This window comes from Phodopus roborovskii, unplaced genomic scaffold (assembly GCF_943737965.1).
Source record: "Phodopus roborovskii unplaced genomic scaffold, PHOROB, whole genome shotgun sequence".
Classification (NCBI taxonomy): Eukaryota; Metazoa; Chordata; class Mammalia; order Rodentia; family Cricetidae; genus Phodopus; species Phodopus roborovskii.
In genome coordinates, this window is record NW_026126408.1 from 6,864,817 (window position 1) to 6,885,567 (window position 20,751).

Genomic DNA, 20,751 nt, shown 5'->3' on the forward strand with positions numbered 1-20,751 from the left:
AGTAGTACAAAGTTTAAAAAAATTATTTTCTTCCAAATGTTATAAACTGCAATTAAAACTACATGTACTAGGTATACTTTGAGTGAAAAAAAATTAGGCTTGTTACCAACATTTTAAAAAGACATATTAGATCTTGTTGCTTGTTACACTAGTTTTATAAGTATTTTGTCAGTTACATGTTAAAACCAAATGATAGAATTCTGGATTTCACCCCCCCCCCGAGTTTTCATCCAGTTCTTTTTAGTGTTCATTTCTATGACCTTAATGAATTAATTAAAAGTGTGATGTAACATTCACTTAATCTCTGTAAATTATTTGTAGATACACTTATTATAATCCCTTCATTGTTTTATATTGCTTGTCATATTATAATCCCTTCAATAATATTTCAGCAAAAAAACAAAAGTATTAAACAATTCTAAATATATTCATCTTGGTTTAATTATTTGAACTTTTTACATGTTAATATTTCATAAAATCTGCACTCTTGATAGTAAGGCTGGTTTGTATTATAAATATGACCAAGCGAAAAGAGACATGAAGTTTTATGAATATAATCATCTTATTAATATAAACATCTATAACTTACATGGCTCAATCAGGAGATAACAAAACATTAAACTTTTCACTTTTCATCTTATTTCACAGTCATAGTTTTGAAGCATCAAAGCTTGTTCTTTATATGGGTCTGTGCATCTGTTTCCTTGAGCAATTATACTGATGCTCCAGGAAACCCTCATACTGTTTCCTGAATAACGGTCAAGCATTTATAATGGCAGATTATTAGCAAGAACGTTGAAGATAAAGTATATTAAAGAGTAAGTATTGCATGTGCCAAGCACTCCACATTTCCAGGCAAGAATTTTTGAGCAGTTTAACGATGTACTTGTCCATATTCAGTTCACTTGCAACCTCTTCAAAATGGTATCAAGTGGTTACATGTTAAGGCCAAAGTGACTTATTTTCACACATTAAAAAATATAAGCACTTTCAAACACTTCAACACAAAAGAAAATTATGGCCCACTCTAAGTGGATAAATTATTTTCTCATCAAAAGCATAATCTAAAATTCATCATGAAATTACACTCCTACAGAGATCTTCAGTTTGTTGGGGGTTTTTTTGTTTTTGTTTTTTCTCTCGTCCAAAATTGAAATGGAACAATATCTCTCAGTTGGGAGTAGTGCTTATAAAGTCTTGATTAAAGGAACTGTTGAACTGTCCCTTTGTTTGGCTTTCTGCAGAGTTTACATTTCTAGGAAATAGAATTCAGAAGAGGGAAGAGAAAGATATCTTCCATGTGCAGTGAGGAGAATGGCAATGCTAATTTTGGAAGAGCGAAGACCAGCTAATTACAAATACCATCATCTTAAGTGTGTGAAAGACTTGGAAACTGATTCCTCTATGCTGCCTGTACCCTCCTTCAAAGACTGACTCCCAGGTCATGCCTACCCCCATCTGAATTCCATCCCTCTGAGGTATATAGAAATAGTTGTTAAAGCTGAGTGATGCTGAGATAAAACTCTCTTCCAGAACTGGAGCTTGGAGTACTGACAGCGAAATTTGCAAGACAGTGTCATGTTATAGTTTGAAAACTAACTCTTGACATCTTGGCTTACCAAATTGCATAACCATGTGTTGTCTGGGGTTCAACATTCAATAGATCTTCTGGGTATTTTTTGTTTGTTTGTTTGTTTTTCTGGACATAGGAAGATTTTGAGCTAAAATTTATTTTAAAATGGGCTGGAGAGATGGATGGCTCAGCAGTTAAGAACACTGGCTACTCTTCCAGAAGACCCAGGTTCAATTCCTAGCACCCACACGGAAGCTCATAACTGTCTGTAACTCCAGTTCCAAATGATCTGGCATCCTAACACAGACACACATGCAGGCAAAACACCAATGCACATGAAATAAAAATTAAGTTAAAAAAGTAAAAAGTTACTTTAAGGGATCATAGCTTAGTTACTCTGTTATTAAGAGCTCACTTGGATGCACAAACTACTATTAAAAAGCACTAGGGAGCTGTACAGTGGTGGCACAAGCCTTTCATGTCAGTAATTGGAAGGCAGAGGCAGGCAGATCTCTGTGAGCTCAAGACCAGCCTGGTCTACAGAGTGAGTTCCAGGTCAGCCAAGACTACTGTTACACTTGTGACATGAGAAACCTTGTCTCTAAAAACAAAAACAAAAAAACAAAAACAAAAACGAAAAAGAAAAGAAAAGAAGGAAGGAAGGAAGAGCATTAGGGAAAGAAATGTGTAGTTTTTACATTTAAATGTTGAAAGAGGAAAAATTACCTATTGTACCATTGAAAAGGATCTATATTTTTCTCAAATGCATTACCAATGTTTAACTTACAGCAATGAATAAGATAATTGCTATAAGAATGCCCTAAAATGTTTGGCTCAGTTGTAGTATCTAGGTTGGCTTCTAGAAGTCATAGCCATGGCACTGGTACCATGTTTTTTGCAGCACAATTAACGTGTCCGTCAGAAATTGAAATTTATGAATAAAATTTTACAAGAAGACAGGGCCTGGATTGTAGCATAGTTGGTAAGAGTTCTTTCTTAGCCTGCAGGAAGCCCTGAGTTTAACCCCCATAAAACCAGACATGGTGCTACACACCTATAATCCCAGCACTTGAGTGATGGAGCTAGCAGGACCAGACATTCCAGGTCATCTTCATCTTCATAGCAAGTTTGGGGCTAGCCATGACTATTTGAGATCCTCAAAATAAAAAAGAAAAAAAAAAAGGAAAGAAAGAAAGAAGAGGAGGATGGGGAAAAGGGGGAAGAGGAAAACCTTCCACAAAGGATATGTTTGGTGTTCAGCTTCTGGAGATGGGAGCTGACCTTCTCCTGGAAAGCCAGTGTGGCTTCACAGCCACAGGCGTCTTCTATGGAAATGAGGCTTCTTGCTTCCTCGATGTCTGAAGACAATGACAATACACAAAATGTTATAGTTAACCAGGGGTTGAGGCGAAGTGGGGGCTGGGGGTGTGGAACACCTAGCACAAGAGGCAATTTAGAGGAATGATAGCAAATCAGGAAATCTATAATTCACTTCAACATTGCCACTCATGTGAAGGAATTTTTCAGGAGGTAAAGTCATCTAAGAGCAAACAGAAAAGAGAAAATATTTGCTAAAGTTAACTTCACAGGAAACTTTTATTAAAAAATGTTAGGGAAATGTTTGTATTTGCCTAAACTGGGTGATGCTTATAACGAGTTCCTTGTTTTTGTTATTGTCAGAAATCAGCCATGACATAAAGCTGTTTAAAGGTGGTTGGTGAAGCCAGAGACACAGAAACAAGAGAGTCACAGGGCATTGGTGGCACCGCCTATAATCCCAGCACTCATGAGGCAGCAGAGGGCCAATCTCTGTGGGTTGGAGGTCAGCCTGGTCTGCAGAGTGAGTTCCAGGACATCCGAGTGGTTACACAGAGAAACCCTGTCCCCAACAAAAATAAAAACAAAACAAAAACAAAGGAAAGAAGGAAGGAAGGAAGGAAGGAAGGAAGGAAGGAAGGAAGGAAAGAAGGAAGGAAGGAAGGAAGGAAAAAGAAAAGAAATAGAACAATCTTCCAGTCCTATTGTTTTTGGGTTTTGTTTTGTTTTGTTTAAAGAGTGGACATGAGAAAAACACTTCAAAGATTAAAACTATGCAACTCCTGATTTCCCACAAAGGATTGATGTTTTTTTGTTTATTTTTGTTTGTTTGTTTGGTTGGTTTTAGGGTTTTGTGGGGGGGGGGGTTTCAAGACAGGGTTTCTATGTGTAACTTTGGAGCCTGTCCAGGCACTTGCTCTGTAGACCAGGCTGGCCTTGAACTCACAGATATCCCCCTGCCTCTGCCTCCCAAGTACTGGGATTAAAGGCATGAGACACCACAACCTGGCTAAGGATTGCTATTCTATTGAATGATTTGAATTGAGAAGTTTAATTTTTACCCTTACATACTTTGGAGCTAAAAATTCAGAGCTATATTGATGGCCAACCTAAATAATCTGCTATGTATGTGTATGGTGTGTGTGTGTGTGTGTGTGTAGGCCAGGGGTCAGTGTACTTTTTTTTTAATCACTGGCCCCCTTATATTCTGAGACAGATGCCCTCAGTGAACTTGGAGCTCACTGATTGGCCAGCAAGCCCACAGCATTCTGAGATTACAGGCATGCACCCCCCACACCTGGCTCTTTAGTAGGTACCTGGGATCTGAACCCACATCTCCATTTTTAGTCAGCCATCTTGTTTGGTTGGTTGGTTTTTGTTTTTGTTTTCAAGACAGTGCTTCTCTGTGACTTTGGAGGCTGTCCTGGAACTAGCTCTGTAGTCCAGGCTGGTCTTAAACTCACAGAGATCCACTTGCCTCTGCCTCCCAAGTGCTGTGATTAAAGGCATGGGCCACCACCGCCTCGCTCCCTGTTTAATTTTTAAAGCAGAGTCTCAGCCCACGCTGGCTTGAACTACTGATCCTCCTGCCCATTTCTGGCCAGAAAGCACCTGCCAAAATCAGTCACACCTGATCATCTCTGTACAGATTGTAAGAGAACAACCAGTCCAGTGTTTGTGCTTCATAGACACTGAGATCTGTGAAGCCACGTGCTCATTGGGATATTCTTATTGAAACAGCCCCTAGAAAATTATAGAGCAGGGCTATAGCAAAATTGAAAGTTGATAGAGACAGAGAGACAGACAGAGAGAGAGGGAGATTCATTCACAATAACATAAAAAGAATAAAATACATAGGAATATTTCAAGTATATGACTTATACACTGAAAATTACAAAACACTGTTGAAAGAAATTACAGCAGATGTAAACCAGTGGAAAGATGCGCACTGTGTTGGGTATACTGGAAGTTTGTTAAAGTGGCAGTGCTCCCCTAAATTGATCTAAGGCTGGCTATGAAGTTCCCATTGAGATTGTGGGGGAGACTGGCAAGTCCCCAGGGGAGCAGGAAGCATCAATCACTGTCCCATGAGTGCAGAGCTTTACATGGGAAAGTTGAAAAGACTCTGGGGATGAACTATAGTGACCATTAACACAGAACTGTACATTTGAAAATGGCTGGGATAGAAAATTTGCTGTTAAGCATTTTTATCACAAAAGCAGAAAACAGATTTAGAGACATTAATTCGAAGAAAAATGAAAGAGAATGGGGTCAAATTACAGAAAGCAGACTATGTAGCAGAAGAGGACAGTAACTGGACAGGATAAAACCTTTTTTTTTTTTTTTTAAAGTGGCTTCCTCCTAGATTTTCCCATTGAACAAAATCTAGTCAAAAGGCCAGTCTTCACCTGAACATGTCTTCTTGTCATCATTCAAGGTGTAGCCAGGGAAACAATCGCAGTGGTAGGATGCTGCCCCATCGCTCACACAGATGTGCTGGCAGCCATGCGTGCCCAGAGCACACTTGTTTCGAACTGGCCCACACCATGCAGGAGAGAAGATGTTCATCCGTTAGTCAAACAGAACACTAAACACAAACTTCTGGAATACAAAGCTTTGTTGGCCCCAGCCAGCACTGAGAATGAAACCTTCACAGTCACCCAGAGCCCTGTGTTCTGAGAAAAAGAAATAACTTCCTTCCCCACATGGCACACCCTTGGCCTGATCTGTTATCTGGCCATTCCTACCCCTTCGCTCTCCTGCAGCTGTCTGTGGGGACTTCTCATCTCTCCTGCCTATTACACTAGATGGCACTGAGTCTTAATGGTAGTACAGAGCTTACCATAGGCATTTCTGGAATCTATCAATGCTATTTATATTGTCACCAAAAGAAATCTTCTAGGAAGCCTGTGGTGGTTAATCTTAATAGGCAGCTTGACTGAATCTAGAATCACTGGGGTCATGTCTGTGAAGGGGGGTTCTAGACTGTGTTCACTGAGATAAGAGAGGTCACTATAGATATGGGTGACACCATTACCATGGGTTAGGGTCCAGAACTGAACTAAAATAAAAAGAAGGCTCCCTGAACACCAGCTTTCATCTCTCTCTGCTTCCTGACTATCAGATCCAATGGGACCGCTGCCTCAAGCTCCTGCTGCTGAGACTTCACTACCATTATGGACTGTGCCCTCAAGTGTGAACAGAATAAACCCTCCCTCCCTCCCTCTTTCCTTAAATTACTTTTGTCAGGTATTTTGTCACAGCAGTGAGGCAAGTCACTAATACAGACATCACTGTAGGCGGAGCTAAGTTTGACACTACACAGGGGGGGGGGGGAACTATATTGCCAAAAGACCAACTACTGATACCTTATGATGTGAGACAAAAAAACCAAAACACTGATGAAATGGACACTAATGTTCTCTCTCTCCCTTTCTCATAGGGAAAAATAAAAATAAATAACTTAATAAGATTAATGGTGATACATTCAATTAAATACAGAAGTGCTTTCATTTATCACATAAATAGCATTTTGGGGATTAAGATAGCTTGCCCAAACTTAAGTGGAAACAGAGGAAAGCACCACACCGGTCCTGTGTCCAATGGCCTAGATAAGTGAAAAACAGCTTAGTGAACCCAGAAAGGCTCCCGGGAGACACAGATTCTTTCTCTGCCATTACAAGGACCAAAGCACTGTACTTGTTCCCAGTCTTCTATACTGATCATAGCCCTCTCCTTCTGTCTCTATAGTGGCCGAGATTAGAAACCATGTCTGGCCTGATTTCATTTCTTAAAGAGAGGAAAAGCCAGACATAGTAGTACCCATACACATGCAGTAACTCCAGCACTTAGAGCTACTGCAAGTTGAGGCTAATTGGGCTTCATAGAGAGTTCCAGGCCAGCCTGTGCTGCAGGAAACACTGTCTCACAAAAAAAAGAAGAAGAAAAAGAAGGAAAGAAAGAAAGAAAGAAGAAAGAAAAGAGGAGGGAAGGGGAGAGGATGGGAGGGGAGGGGAGAGGAGAGGAAATGAAAGGAAAGGGGAATGGAGAGGAGAGAAGAGGGGAATGGAGATGGGGAAGAGAGGAGAGGAGAGAAGGAAAAACAATAAAGGTATCCAGCGATGTGCCATTCCCTTCCATTTATCTTGACAAGATCCCACCATATCTGGTTCCCTGAAGAAGCAGATGGAGCAAATCTGAAAAACACTAATGTACCAAATTCAGTAGCAACTCGAGAGCAAGGAATGCTCTTCAAATGGAGAGCTTTAGTGTCTACAAATGCTGCCCTGTTCCACCAGTGAGCTTAAATCAAATTAATGACGATTAATGGTCCCAGCAGGAGCTCGTTAGCCAAGTCACAAGGCTCTGAGTCACTGAAGATTGATTAGCCAGAAACAGTCAAGAATGTCCCTGCTTCCAACACCTTGGAAGGCCTGTGTGGGTCTAAGTCAACCCTTCACAAAGTCTCCTTTGCTAAAAAGAATCCAGCTTAAAGATCAACACTACAGAAAAGTCCTGAGCCAAGTTTTAACTGGAAAAAGATCAGTTCAGCCTATCACACCAAATAATTACTGTCCAGCTGACTTCCTCCAGTTGCTTAAAAAGTTCCCAGTGTACAGGCTTCTAAATATTTTCCTGGATGGGGACCTCACATTTCATTAGCTTTTCTCATATCCCTCACTCCCTACCCATTTCCTAGTAATTTTCTGAAATGATCTATGTTTGTAAAAGCCAGTGAGCTCACCAATTCCCTGGGCAATGTGTCTAAACATGTAAGCTGGTCGGATGTCTGAACCCTTTATGTTCCCCGCAAGAACCTTCTCTCCTGGTGAATTGCAGGTTGATTTAGCCACCATAGAAAGAGTCAAGCAGGGAAGGATTGTGGGATGGACTTTACCTGAACATGTTTTCTTATCTGCATTCAGAGTGTAGCCCTCAAAGCATTCACAGTGATGGGACCCGGCTCTGTCATTCACACAAATGTGCTGGCAGCCATGTGTACCCAAAGCACATTTGTCCTGAGCTGTCAGATGAAAAGCCCAAGAGTGAAAATTTAAAATTAAAACTCAAAGAGTCTTTTATTCCCCATAAATAGAAACATTTTTAAAAACAGCGAGAAATATATGAGAAGGAAACTGTCTGGAGGCTAGGCAAAGCTGTCAGTGTTATTTGCTCTAACTAGAAATTAGCAGAGTTAATAAAAATCCTTCACACATGATAATTATTCTCCAACGTTATACTCGGCTCTTTCAATATCATCAATGTTGAGTTGTGTTATAACCCAAGCATCTCATTAATACTTAATGCATTCCTTTTAGGTTGTTGTACTTAATCCAATCCAGAAATAAACCAGCCAATTATGCAGCTAATTACACTAGATCCAGGGGAAAGGGGAATTAGAAGAAATTCTATTTTAACATTCATTTCATAAATAAGATACAAGAGTCCCGAGGAGACCAACTAATTTAGAGTGGAATGAGAGTCTGAGACCCAATTCTTTAGTGAGTGTATTTCCCTATGAGAGATAGATGAATAGACAACAGCTAGGTAGCTATTTAAGTAGATAATACATACAGAAAGACAGGTTCACAGTAGAAATACATATTTGATTTTTTTCTATTGAAACAGGGTCTTACTATGTAGCCAAGGCTGGTGTGAAATCTTCAGCCTCTTGAATGCTAGAATTGCAGGCATGGATAACCACACCCAGAAAGAGGGGAAAAGATTTGTATTGGGAGAAGATTGAGACATAGTCTCATCTATACATCCCAAGCAGACCGGAAATTTACATTGATTTTCCTGCCTCTGCCACCCAAGTGCTGGGGTGATAGCCATGAGCTACCATATTCAGCTTTAATCTATTTTTTAACTTGTAAACTTTCACTTTTAAGGCAAGTTCAGGCTTTGGAAAAACTTATTTCCTCTATTCCCAAATGATAACAATTTAGATGTCTACTATGATAACCAAAAACATCAATACAGCATGATTTCTTAATCTCCACTCAAAAAAATATTCAGATGTTCCTAATTCTTCTCCTAATGTTCATTTTCTGGTGCAGGATCCAATCCAAGATCCCACATGACATGAAGTTGCCATATTCTGAGACATTTCATCAATCTACTTTTGTTTTTGTGACTTCAGCACATTTGAGAGGAACTGGAAAACATGGTGGACTAAGACTCTTCCTTTGGTTTGTCTGAGGTTTCCTCGTGGTTCTAAATGTTTAGCAAGAATATGCCAACGTGAGACTGTCAGGGAGGGAGGGAGTCTAAAAGACAGGGGACATGAGAATCACAAACGGCTCCTGGAGCTGCTTGAGCATACCTGAGTCTCTGGTATTCTAGACACACATAATGGGATCCCAACACATCAGAAACCTACAGAATGGCACCGAGTCCAGGGCATTGCCTGCTTCCTGCTCTTTGTCCACAGACACACTGCCAGGACACACTGTCCCTCTTGAGCACCCTCAAGTGATGCAGGTTGCACCATTCAGACTTATTAGGTAATAACATGATGTGTCCTTAAGCTGATTGAATGATATATGTATATGTGCAAGTAAACTTCTGAATTAAACTACATCTGTATCCCGGGCTGGTCTCTGGAGTCTGTTTCCCCAGTAACTTGTGACTCTGCAGCCCTTACCCAACAAGCAGCCAGAGCAAACCCCCCCACAAATGAGGCCATCTCTAGTGACATAAATGTAGATCTCTCGTTGCTTCATAAAGTATCTGCCAGGTTCCCCATTATAGAGTCTCTGTCTCCCCCACCCATTTCTTTTTTTTTCATACAGAATTTAGAAACAGAAAATCCAACTGGGCAGAGGTATTGCATGCCTTTAATCTCACCCAATACTCAGGAGGCAGAAACAGATGGATCTCTCTGAGTTTGAAACCAACCTGGTCTACAGAGAGAGTTCCAGGACAACCAAGGCTATGTGGAGAAACTCTGTCTCAAAAGAAAAAAGAATGAAGGAAGGAAAGAAAGAAAATAGGAAGGGAGGGAGGGAGAGAGGAAGAGAGGAAACAAAAAAATCCCCAGGGTGTCAAAAGTGGAAAACTGACCAAGTTCCCAGCTGTAGGCTTTCCCTTCAACACTAGGTAGGCTGGTGGGTCCACTCACCTGCACAAGTTGCCTTGTCTGGATTCAAGGTGTAACCTTCGTAGCACTCACAGTGGTATGAGCCATTTCTGTCATTCACACAGATCTGTTCACATCTATGAGTGTTGAGGGCACACTTATCAATAGCTGTCAAAAGATAATCAAGACAAGTGTGGACATAAGGAAAGGAGATAAACAAACCCTTACCAGTCACAATATCACACACACACATGCGCGCGCGCACACACACACACACACACACACACACACACACACACACACACACAGAGGAGTGGGCATAGAGACTGGTGAACTTTGATCCTACTCTTTGGCCCTGTCCCTTCACCAACAGACCCACAAATACATATACCTCTTCTCTTTTTTGAAACTCAATTTTCTTAACTATAAAATTAAGTTTGAACTAAATGATGTCTATTTTCTTCACAGAAGCTCTCCTAGGATTAAAGAGAAAAATAATCTAATCGCTATTCTTCATTGACTCTGTGTGGTGTTTAGATACCACTGAGCAAGGTTTTCAGTGTTTCTCTCTACTTCTAGTGCCCAAGATTGTGTACTGTCATAGGGAGGAATTGGAATGCTAATATCTAATGAAATAAAATCCAGGAAAAATGTCAGCTCTCCCAAAGTATCAAGAGTATTGGATCCTGGGGCTGGAGAATCGGTTCACTGGCTAAGAAAACTGGCTGTGCTTCCAAATATCCAAGTTTGATTCCTAGCATGCAATGGCAGCTCACAGCTGTCTATAACCTCAGTATCAGGGGACCCAGTGTCCTCTTCTGGCCTCTGCAGAAACTGCATGGACATTGGTACATGTGTGCCTGTGGCTATCTCTATGTTTGTGTAACACTCAAAAAGATTTTTTAAGTTAACATATACATTTAAAAAATAAAGGGTGGTGGTAGTGCATGCCTTTAATCCCAGTACTTCGGAGTCAGAAGTAGGCAGATCTCTGTGAGTTCAAGGCCAGCCTGGTCTACAGAGGGAGTTCCTTGACATCCAGGGCTGCACAGAGAAACTATGTCTCAAAACAAAAATAAATAAATAAATAAATAAATAAAGGAAAATAAAGGGAAAAAATTAAAGAGTTTTGAATACCTTCTTTTTCACCATTCCTTTTATTAGTGTTTTAAGAACAATAACAACAGTATAGACCTTAAGAACTATCACACAAAGACTTACACATCCATATTTACAGCTACTTTATTCAGAAGCCAGGAAATGGAGCCCACCTAAATGTTCATTGGCAGATGGATACATAAAGAAAACATGGTACAGACGCACAATGGGAACTTACACAGATGTAAAGAAAACTGAAATCATGACTTTTGCAGGAAAGTGGGTGTAACTGGAAATTCCTAAGTTAAACGAGAGGGAAAAAAGATTCAGAAAGATACCGAATGTTTTCTCTCATCTAAGAAATCTTCTAAAATCGGATGTGGGTGTTTGTACGTCACTGAGCTAGAAAGGGGTTCATGAGAGAAAAGAAGAGATCTTAAGGGAGGTGAGAAAGAGAGAGAGAGAGAGAGTAATGCAATAAATGTAATAGGGAAGCAGAAGGAAACTGGGAGGAGGAGGGAGCACACTAAGGGAAAGAGCCCACTGAGGAAGACAGCAGCAGGGGAAAATGAGAACAAGGTATAATTGACACATACATGTGAAGATGCCATGATAAGGTCTATGTGTATTCTAACCTAAAATTTTAATTTCTAGAAAAAGAAGGGGCTGAAGGGGCAGCTCAGTGTTTATGGGGACATATTGCTTTTGCAGAGAATCTAAGTGTGATTCCTAACAGCACAGGAAGTGAGTGAGTGGCTCAGCACCTGTACTCCAGCTCCAGGGGAACACCTCTGGGCTCCTTGGGTACCTGCATACACACACCCATGCACAGACACACACATAATTTATCTTATTTTATTTATTTATTCACATTCATTTATTTGTTTTGGTTTTTCAAGACAAGGTTTCTCTGTGTAGCCCTGACTGTCCTAGAACTCACTCTGTAGACCAGGCTGGCCTTGAACTCAGAGATCCACCTGCCTCTGTCTCCCAAGTGCTGAGATCAACAGTATGCACCACCACAGTGTAGTTTAAGTTTTTTTTTTTTTTTTTAAAGAATAGTAGCAAGGCCTGTACTAGGCCAAAAGCTGCTAAACAGCGCTAAAACCACCAGAAGTCACTAGCTCGGAAGAAAAGAGGTTGAAGATAGCGCGTAAGAAAAAGTCCACCCCCCAGAGAAGAGGCACCCAATAGCTCCTGTTCAGCCACCGTGCCCCAAGGATGCCTCACCTGAACATGTTTTCCGGTCTGCATTCAAGGTGTACCCTTGGCTGCACTCGCAGTGGTGGCTGCCGTCACCATCACTGATGCACACATGCTGACACTGGTGTGTGCCAAGCACACACGGGTCCAGAGCTAGGCAAAGAAAGAACATGCACTGTTTACATCTGTACCCAAGAACCATTTTAGACAATTCCTTCCATTCCAAAAGATACTTCCTCCAGGTTCCTTTCTGACTCCTTTTGACTTCAATATTTAAAGCAGGGGAAGGGGAGGCACTGCTTTCTGCCTCTGAATTATTAAATATTTGATTTGAGATGACGCAAATTTAGAATTATTGATCTTGATATACCATCTTTCAAAAGAGAAAAGAAATTCTGAATTGGGAGTTGCTGGAAACAAACATTTCCATGGGGTGAGGCAACTTGATGTTTTATTTAGCCAAGTTGTGTACCCATGAAACAGATTCTCACCTTGCAACTGTAAGAGCTGAGGAGAATAATAATGTACTGTCAAAAGTGCTGTGAGCTAGTGGGCCCAATGTAGCTGAAACCTTGTTTGCAAGAGTCCCACATTTTGTGCCTAAAGGGAACTGGACCACAAGCATGCCTATTAGCCTGGAACTGACTCACACTGGGGCAGTGATGTGCTTGAGCATGCAAATAGTGGGAGGCCATCCAGCCAACAATCTCCTTCTGCATGCCCATTACATATCCAAAGCTCAGATATCTACTTGGGTTCTTAGTAGCTTCAAAGATGATGAGTTCAAATTTTAAATCCAAAGAGATAAAAAGAAAGGCATGAGATTATATCTGCTAAATCATATCTCCACATTTTTACTCCTGGAAAATTTTCTGTCATTGGAATGACCACACACACACACACACACACACACACACACACACACACACACACACAGTGATGTGTTTGAGAAGGCAAATCAATGAATGTAGTTATTTCTACAAAACCAAGGCCTCTGAGAGGAGACTAACAATCCTGTAGCAGGTAACCCAGCCTCCAGTGCCCTTGGCAATAGCACAAGGCTAATATTTTCCCAAGGAGTACCTTTTCATGCAATGGTCTTTCCAGCCCGGTGACTACAACAAGCTGCCCCTCAGTTTTTTTATTTCCACAGGGGCCATCGCCCCGCCCCCAGAACAAGCAGGGCTTTTGTAAGAGAAGAAAAAGATTGCCACTCACCACTGTTACTTCACAGCCTTGGAGCCCACCCCTAGTTGCTAACTTTAAGACCCAACGTAACCACAAACCAGAGCCCTGATGGAAGCGCTCTCACCCACAGCTTGAGGGGGTTTTCTGGGAAAAAGAAAAAAAGGCACTTTCTTTCTAGAGCCTAATAAATGCCAAGTAGTTGCCATCATAGCCAACAGTGTCTTGTGAAAGCCCAGTGTCCCAGGACACGGAAGACAAGAGAATCTCAGCCAGGTCTGGCTGTGATGAGGCCAAGATTTCATCTACCATTTCCCAACCAACTGATGATCCTGGATTCCACATTCATTTAGATATAATGTCTCATTGATATTTGCAGCTGTGGTCACTGGCTCACTTGTTTGTCTTTTCCACCAACTCCACAACGGTATCTGAAGGCTGGGAAGAGCGAGCTTTGACTTTGTATGTGGTAGTCACTATGAATAGACATGGAATCTGTGCGGCACCAAGTGTCTATGCTGAGGAATTCTCCTAAATTGGAACAGTGCCCACACTCGATTCAACAAGTCCACAGACGATTTCAAATGATTTTTTAAAAATATGATTCCCACAAATCATAATTCTACTTTTCTAAAGTTTTTTTGATATAGATTTTTGTTTTCTTTTTCTTTTTAATGACATGGTCTCATGGACAGTCTGACCTCAAACTCAAGATATAACTGAGGCTGATCTTGAACTCCACCTCTCCAGTGCTTAGCGTTACAGGCATTACCATCAGACCCAACACACACCCTGATTTAAAAAAAAAAATCCAGGACAGAACAGATTCATATTATTGCATCTGATTAATTCATGCTAAAAAGCTCTAATAAAATTATCATGTTCATATGCAAAATACATCAGAAAAGAACAGAAGATTAACAGAATAATTGGTTTTTAATCTGTTTCTTGTGTCTAAGTGAACCAGAAAACCCAACCCTTCTCATCTCAAATCCAATTATTCCACAAAAGAATAAGCAGAGGAAGAATCTGAAATGTAACAAGCTTTCATTACATGCACATGAATGGTGACATTGGGACACAGCCCACCGGGCCTCCCAGGGGCAGATGCCTCTCCAGCTTCTGCAGCAGAACAAGAGAGACTCTGTTAGATCTAGAGATGTAAAGCTAAAGAAAACATTTGGAAGAGAGGAATGTTAATGGTGGCAAAGAGGGGACTGATGTCTTGAGTTTGGGTGTTTGGGGTTTGGGTTTTATTTCTGACTCCATCTGGGAGCAGCAGGATTGTTTATTCTGGTTATTTCCAGAACTTAACATGTCTAATGCAAACATGAAAGTTTTATGAGCAAACCAAGTTACATATAGTACAGCCTTGTACTTCTAAACCAACACCATGTGTTTAGGTTGGTTTTTAAAAAAAGCATTGCATGTGTTTAATTCTCCCATAAAATTTCCACCCCCTCCCAAAAAATGAATACAGTGTTCCAGGGCTCTGGTACATTGGCTCAACAGTTAAGAGCACATACATCTCTTGCAGAAAGCACAAGTTTGGTTCCCATTGCCCATCTTGGGTGGCTTACAACCATATCTCCAGTGGCTACCCATACTCATGCACATCCTCATAATTTAAAAAAATAAATCTTTAAAAACCAGTTTCCATGTATATAATGTATGAACTATAACATACATATAATGTATGAACTATAACATGTGGAAGCTAAGACTTACCACAAAAGGTTTCCTGGAATCTAGCAGAGAGCTTTTCAATAACTCCATAGGTCTCCACATAGAACACATGATCTTCCAGGGGCTTGCTAGCCATCATCTTGAGGGACTGCATATCTGCCCTGTCTACACCCACAGCATACAGCTCAATGCCAGATGCCCGGGCCTGAGCAGCCACTTCATTCACTTGGTCCTGGGGCCTCCCATCTGTCACGATAATAGCTACCTTGGGGATGTTGGACATGGGCCCCCGAGCTCCAGCCTCCACGGTGAAGGCTTCCTCCATTGCTGTCTGGATAGCCAGCCCTGACATAGTGCCTGTTGACAAGGGTGTGATCCGCGCCACAGCCTGTTTCAGGGCCCGCTTGTCTGAGTAGGTGTTGAGCTGGAACTCTATCTTCACAGTGCTGGCGTAATTCACCACAGCCACCCTCGTATCAACTGCCCCAATGTCCAGAGTGTCAATGATACGGGATACAAAGGTCTTCACTTTGGAGAATTCCAGAGGCCGGACGCTACGAGAACTATCAATGATAAACACCAAGTCCAAAGGCCTGCTCTTGCAAACACCTGCAAAGAAGGGTATGGGGAATATAAAATGGTAGGCAGGATCAGACCACAGTCATAAATGGGACAGTTCTCACTCTCAGAGAACTCTGGGACTCTGGGAAAACAGGCCTGGTAGCATCTCCTAAGCCCAGCAGTACCACTACCTGCTTCCTTCCTGGAGGCCATCCTCACTCTAAGAGTTGAAAACACCCAGGCTTTCAGAATCCTCTAATGAGAAGTCACATGGAAATGTGAGTCTTCCCAAGATTTTGCTTGGAGACTTATCCCACTATTTAAAGTTCTCTTCTGAAAGTCTTGTAACTCCTGGTACTGAAGGAATCCTAGTGCTGCCTTGCACTTGCCTAAGACATGGGGTATGACTTTGTCTAACACACAGCTACCACACCTCCATCTTTGGAAGTGTATCTTGTTTTAGGGATTGGAGGTCATAATCTGGTACCTCTCTTACCCTCTCCCCAAACTCTCTTGTCCACTTCTCTCTGCATTATTTTTTTACTTGTCATTGCCTACACGTCTGCCACAATAGAAGAAAGGAACCCTTCAAAGATCATACATTATTTCTACACATAGGCATCTTGTGCTCTCTAGTAACCCAACATGTGCTCATTGCCATATACTCTTTCCTAGTCTTTATTGCTTCCTCTAACCTGATTTGCACAAGCTTCTCTCAGCAGCCCAAATCCAGGCCACTGTCACTACAGGGAAAGAATCCAGTTGACACATCTCTTTTTCAATCCATTCTCCACTTTCAACCAACCAACACACACACACACACACACACACACACACACACACACACACACACACACATTTCTTTGAGAGAAGTTCTCCTGTAACCCAGGTTGGCCTCTAACTCACTGCATAGCCAGGGATGACCCTCAGCATACAATCCTCCTGCCTCCGCCTCCCAAGTGCCTGGGATTACAGCCATGCAGAGGTTTCAACATACACATCTGGTAGAGGTTTGTGAGAAGCAAAACCTGAAAAGTAGTGGAGTGAGCATGGACTCCATGACTTCAGTCTCTGAGCTCCAAGGCCTTTCCAGTACATAGCAGCTGTTCCCAATGAGGCAATGTTTTCCACCACAAAAATCAACATCATTTCATGTGCCCAGCTGGCATTTGCATACTGACTTTGAGTCATCACCCAAAAGATGCCTATGTCATCATGTGTTTGGTTAAGTCAATGGAAATTACAGATCTCATTTTTTAAGGAGCTCCACAATTTCCTTGAAGATTTCCAGGGATCAAGAGCAAGGAAGGGGACCTGTGTTGAAAATCTTCCCTGGACATAGGTCTGTATATTTTGCACAGTTGGAATGGAAGGAGAAAGCACCACGGTGCAAACCTTGTAACTCCACACTTACTCTAACACCACGGTGGGTGTCCCTCCTAACCAGTGGGTTCTTGTCACTCAACATGCCTGATTCTGCTCTTCTCCATTTGCTTTTACTGAACTAAATCCTCCATCTGGGGGACGGGGTTGGAAGCTCTGAGGTGTAATAGGCAGAATAATAACTCCCCCAGAATACATTCTGGTCTTTTTTCACAGACTGGCACAAATGCTACTGAACATGGCAAGAGACTACAGCTGTGAGCAGGAGGCCTGCTGATGGGGAGGTTACCTTAAGATTTTTCAGATGGAGTCAATAGAATCGATCCCTAAAGTGCAAGAGGTTAACTGAAAAAGAGAGACCAAGATGTGAGATGGGCTCAAGCTATTGCTCGATTTTGAACAGAGAAGCAGAAGACTACAGTACCCTCTAAGAAATTAGCAAGGCTGGCAAGCACTTCCCCCTGGTACCTCCCTCCCAACAGGACAGGCGTGCAGCCCTGCCAACACCTTGATATTTGCCTAGGGAGAACAGCATCAGCCTCCAACCTACAGAACTGTAAGATAATACTTAGTGTTGGGGTAAGCCACTACATTCACGGCCATTTGTTATGAAGGCGATAGGAAAAATAATATAGGAATGTTGACCAAGGTGGCAACGACTAATTCCATGGTCACTAAGCTCTTTTCTCATCCCTGCAGCCTCAGCAAAGGTACGAATTGTTTTTGAATCTCACTCCTATTTATTATATCAGCAGTTTGATTCTCAAGAAGAAAAAAAAAGTGGGGCTGAGAGTGTAACTCAGGTAGTAGGTTTGCCTGGCCCTGGGCTCAATCCAAGTACCATATAAATAGGGTAAGGAGACGTGTGCCCGTAGCCCAAAATCCCAGCAGAACTTCAAGGACATCCTTGTCTACATAATGAGTTTGAAGCTAGCCTGGGCTACATAAGACAGAGAGGAGGGAGGGAGAGAGATTCCACAATTTTGCCCATCATTGACATCTTGTCAGCAGTAAAAGCTTACAGAAAAGCTTACCAACTCCTGGTTGCTAGCATGGTCTGGAGGAGTAGAATGTGGCATTTATCAAGGGATTGCTACCCAAAATCAAGTTTGGAGGCCAAGCTGTAAAGGACCATGGTCAACGGTCACTGAGTGAAAAAAATCTAGCCTCCTTCTCCCAATCCTATCCCCCCAAGGAGGAGAGTAGAAGTCAAGTTCATTTCCAGAGAAAAGGCTTCCTCCCTCTACCTCAGCCTGCAATAACCAGCTGTTCCACTTAACCCACAGAAGCCCGGCTGGCCCCTGCCTTGGTGGCAATGCTCTTGCCATTCTAAATCTGGGATTTCAAATCGTGGATGATAAGGGTTTCCTGAGCCAATTCCTGGCATATCCAGCAAGTCACAGGTGGGGACAGATCATGCAATTTGTCCTGACTGCAATACCAGCCAGATGAGCCTGGCCACCTGGAAAAAGATTTGCTACCGCTTCTTTCCAGCCAAGGCCAGACTGACTGGAGCTGGATCTTCGGGGAAGGAAGAGACAACTTTGTGTAAGTGGTGTGGAGGCCCTAGCGAGCTGTGCAGCAGAAGGAGCCCTTGCTTGACTTCTTAGGGAATCAGTTTCCCTAGGGGATCTGATGCCCATTCTGGGTCCCTGTGTATGTTGTGGGGGTCATGAAGGACGCCCACCAGCTTTACTGAGCTCTGTAGGTGTGCTCTGCTCAAAGCAAAATCAGTGGCCAAGGAAGAAAATGGAATAGGTACATTGAAGACCAGACCTGCCTGGGTCTCAGGGGATCTCACAGAGCATGGGTTGGAGCCGGCAGTCAACAAGCAGAATTACTCCGTCGTGGGCAGGACCGAGTAAACACCAATATGGTTACAGGACATGATAGTTTGGCTTTCCTTCCTAGTCCCACTCCACCCCTCTCCCCCATCCTCCACTAAGCTGTCCCTTCTTCGAGATCTTGCGTTTCTTCTAGACCCTTTCTTCCATAGGGAGAAAGGCACACACAGTGAATGCAAAATAGATGGAGATTTCCAGATAGCTACAAACAGGGTGTCGAGAAGGGTTTGCTCTCGCTGACCAAGAGATCTGACCCGGTAGAGCCGGGAGCCCCCATCTTACTTTCTGACTGGAGCTCCTACAGGTGCGTGATGCTCCCTTCGCAAGCAAGTTTGAATTTTCGGGATGTCAGATGCCATTAGGGTCATTTGCATGACCTTACATCACAACCCCTACCCTCGCCCCTTGGCTGTCGGATCCTTAGTTTCTAAGCGGGATTGCCGGTAGAAGGATTCCACCCTTCAGCACCCCGCTTGGAGGCATTTCTGGGGTCCATGCCCCTCTTCCCACTTCCAGCCAGGGCTGTGGCTCCCTCTCATGTGTAGCTGTTCCCCGTCCGCCCTACTGCACCTGCACTGCGGGCTCCGGAATGAGGTGCACGCGTAGGAGTCGCTGGAGCAGGAAGATGCCCGGGACTGCCCCCGGGGACACGTGTCCCCAGCCGGCGGACGCTTGCGCGGGCCAAACGTCCCGGAGCGGCAGGGGTCGGCAGCAGCAGCAGCGGCCAGAGCATCAGCAGAAGTCCCGGGAGGTGGCGCGCGGGGGCTGGGACCAACATGATGGGCTCGGCGACCTGTAGGGGTCTGTAAGCGAGGTGGCCGGGCTCGCCAGGTCGGGCAGTCAGGCGTGGGTCCCGCACTTCGGTGGTCAATTTAAAGGTCCCGCTCATAAGGCTCCGCCCCGCCCCGCCCCCTGGAGAGCCATGCCACCCAGGAGCCACTGAAGGCCAACAGGCAGCCGTGTCGGCGCATTCCAGTGGCAGGAGCGGAATGTCTGGGGCTAGGCGGCCAGCGGCACGCCTAGGCCGGTGGGCTCGGCTGGGTGCCTCCTTGTAAAACCCTACTGTGGTTGAGGGGACGCCTGCTCCACCCTCTTGTGCTAGCCAGGTGGGTGCCCAGGGTCCTATTTGACAAACCCAAACCCCTAGGTTCTGTGCCCGCTCAGCTGTAGGTGAGCTTAACTTCCGGCTGAGAACTAGAGTCTCAAACAGCATACCTTTCTCCAGCTAAGAAAGCCAAATTTTGCTGGGTTTTTTTTTTTTGGGGGGGGGACGGGCAGGCAAGGTCTCACCGATTCTATTACATGAATAGGATGCTTTCATCCCAGTTTCAATATATCCGTAAACATTTGAACTTATAGTGCCAGGAATAGTAAATCAAACATACTCTTCCCCAGAGAGCCTCCGGTTTGCTGGAAGAACAACCTGTCTTCTACACACCGCTTCCTCTCTGGAACAGTGACCAGCAGGCCACACAGGGCTGGAAACAAGGGACCCTCAACTCACTTCGAGAGAGAAGACAGATGATGTTCTGCTAAGAGGAAGTGGTGGATTAGAAAAGTGGCCTGTGTGAGTAAGAAGGGTTCCAAAAGCAGGGAAGGAGGGATGAGCTGGGTCTTCAAACATGGCAGTTAGCATGAATGAGCCTCAACCGATCCAGTCCAGTCTTTCTGTCGTTGACTGTTGCCCTTCTACCATCCACCTACATTGTAATCTAACAATCATATCACAGCCAAGAGATAAAGGCAGTCTTGTGCCCTCTGGGTGAATGGATACTCAGAAGAAATGTATCTGCATGAACTAGTTAGGATTACAATTGCAA

General features: G+C 43.2%; 1 protein-coding gene across 1 annotated transcript; it reads right to left on the reverse strand.

Annotated features, from left to right (window-relative positions):
* Positions 1-249: 249 nt before the first annotated feature.
* Matn3 (matrilin 3) lies at positions 250-19,753 on the reverse strand. Its single transcript, XM_051181666.1, has 8 exons — positions 19,502-19,753; positions 15,186-15,752; positions 12,300-12,425; positions 10,014-10,139; positions 7,788-7,913; positions 5,299-5,424; positions 2,821-2,931; positions 250-931 (listed from the first exon to the last, which is right to left on the reverse strand). The coding sequence occupies exons 1-8, from the start codon at positions 19,707-19,709 to the stop codon at positions 897-899; spliced, it is 1,425 nt and encodes a 474-aa protein (XP_051037623.1). The 5' UTR covers positions 19,710-19,753; the 3' UTR covers positions 250-896.
* Positions 19,754-20,751: the final 998 nt, after the last annotated feature.